At 44.7% G+C, this 1,035-nt stretch overlaps 1 protein-coding gene across 1 annotated transcript; it reads left to right on the top strand.

Moving 5' to 3' along the window:
• Nucleotides 1–208: 208 nt before the first annotated feature.
• On the top strand, nt 209–914 carry GNI_209680 (hypothetical protein; the record flags this gene model as incomplete). The annotated part of the gene is made up of 2 exons (XM_011135518.1): nt 209–712; nt 765–914. The coding sequence occupies 2 exons, from the start codon at nt 209–211 to the stop codon at nt 912–914; spliced, it is 654 nt and encodes a 217-aa protein (XP_011133820.1).
• Between the last annotated feature and the right edge of the window lie 121 nt (nt 915–1,035).

Here is a 1,035-nt window from a genome sequence, read left to right as displayed (position 1 = left end):
ACGCTACTACCAAGATGACATATTCATCTCCGCCACCGACCAACGACAACTCAAATACCGATACGAACAGGCTATCAAATACCTCAACAACTGCCACTTTCAAATCAATCATACCAAATCGCAACTCAAGTGTACAGAACTACTGGGTTATACTTTGCATAACCACCAACTATCAATCCCTCAACCGAAATGGGACCGCATAGACCAAATGCTTAAGTCAAACAACCTACCGCTGATCAAACGAGCGGCACAAACGCTCGCTTACTACAAGCACACACTGACCGACAACCAGCTGCTGACTATACGTAAACTACTCACCAACAAGGTGAAGGATACCGACATACTGACTATATACTCCAAAGCCCTAGCGGCGAAACCGACAAAGACCTTTACTACCGCCTCGGGCAAACCGTTAAGACTGTACCTAGACACCTCAAATCAAGCCGCAGGGCTAGTTCTAAAGCAAGCCGATAATACGCTAATGACTAACTCAATTCCGCTTCCCGCGGTCCACAATTATGCTAACTCTAATGAAGCTCAAGGAGCATATATACTAACCAAACGATACCTATCCCAGATCAAAGACTACGTTAAGACCACAGCTGCCGAACTACAAGTGTTTACCGATAATGCACTACTTGCTAAGTCCTTGGCTTCGCCAATTAAAATAAACCCGGATACCGAAACCATGTTTTACGCACGCAAGATTAAGGTACTGATGCAGACAATCAAGACGAGCAAATTATCCTTCCATTACGTGCAAGGGAAACTTAACCCTGCCGATATTCCGTCAAGACGAAACCACAAATCACAAGACCAACCAAAACGCAACGCACGATTTAACGCAAAAATTTCCGCACACTTCCGGACACCACTACACTACGATCGCACACCAAATCAGAACCGCACACTAACTCGACCACAACCATCAAATTCAGATCGCACACAACCAGATCTAAGATCTAGATCTGATCTAGATCTAACGGAAATACCAGAGAATTCCAGAAAAAGACCGATTATTTCGGAGACGACGAG

Source organism: Gregarina niphandrodes (assembly GCF_000223845.1).
Source record: "Gregarina niphandrodes unplaced genomic scaffold scaffold00135, whole genome shotgun sequence".
NCBI lineage: Eukaryota > Apicomplexa > Conoidasida > Eugregarinorida > Gregarinidae > Gregarina > Gregarina niphandrodes.
Note: the sequence above shows the minus strand (reverse complement) of the source record. Positions and strands in the feature narration are given on the sequence as shown.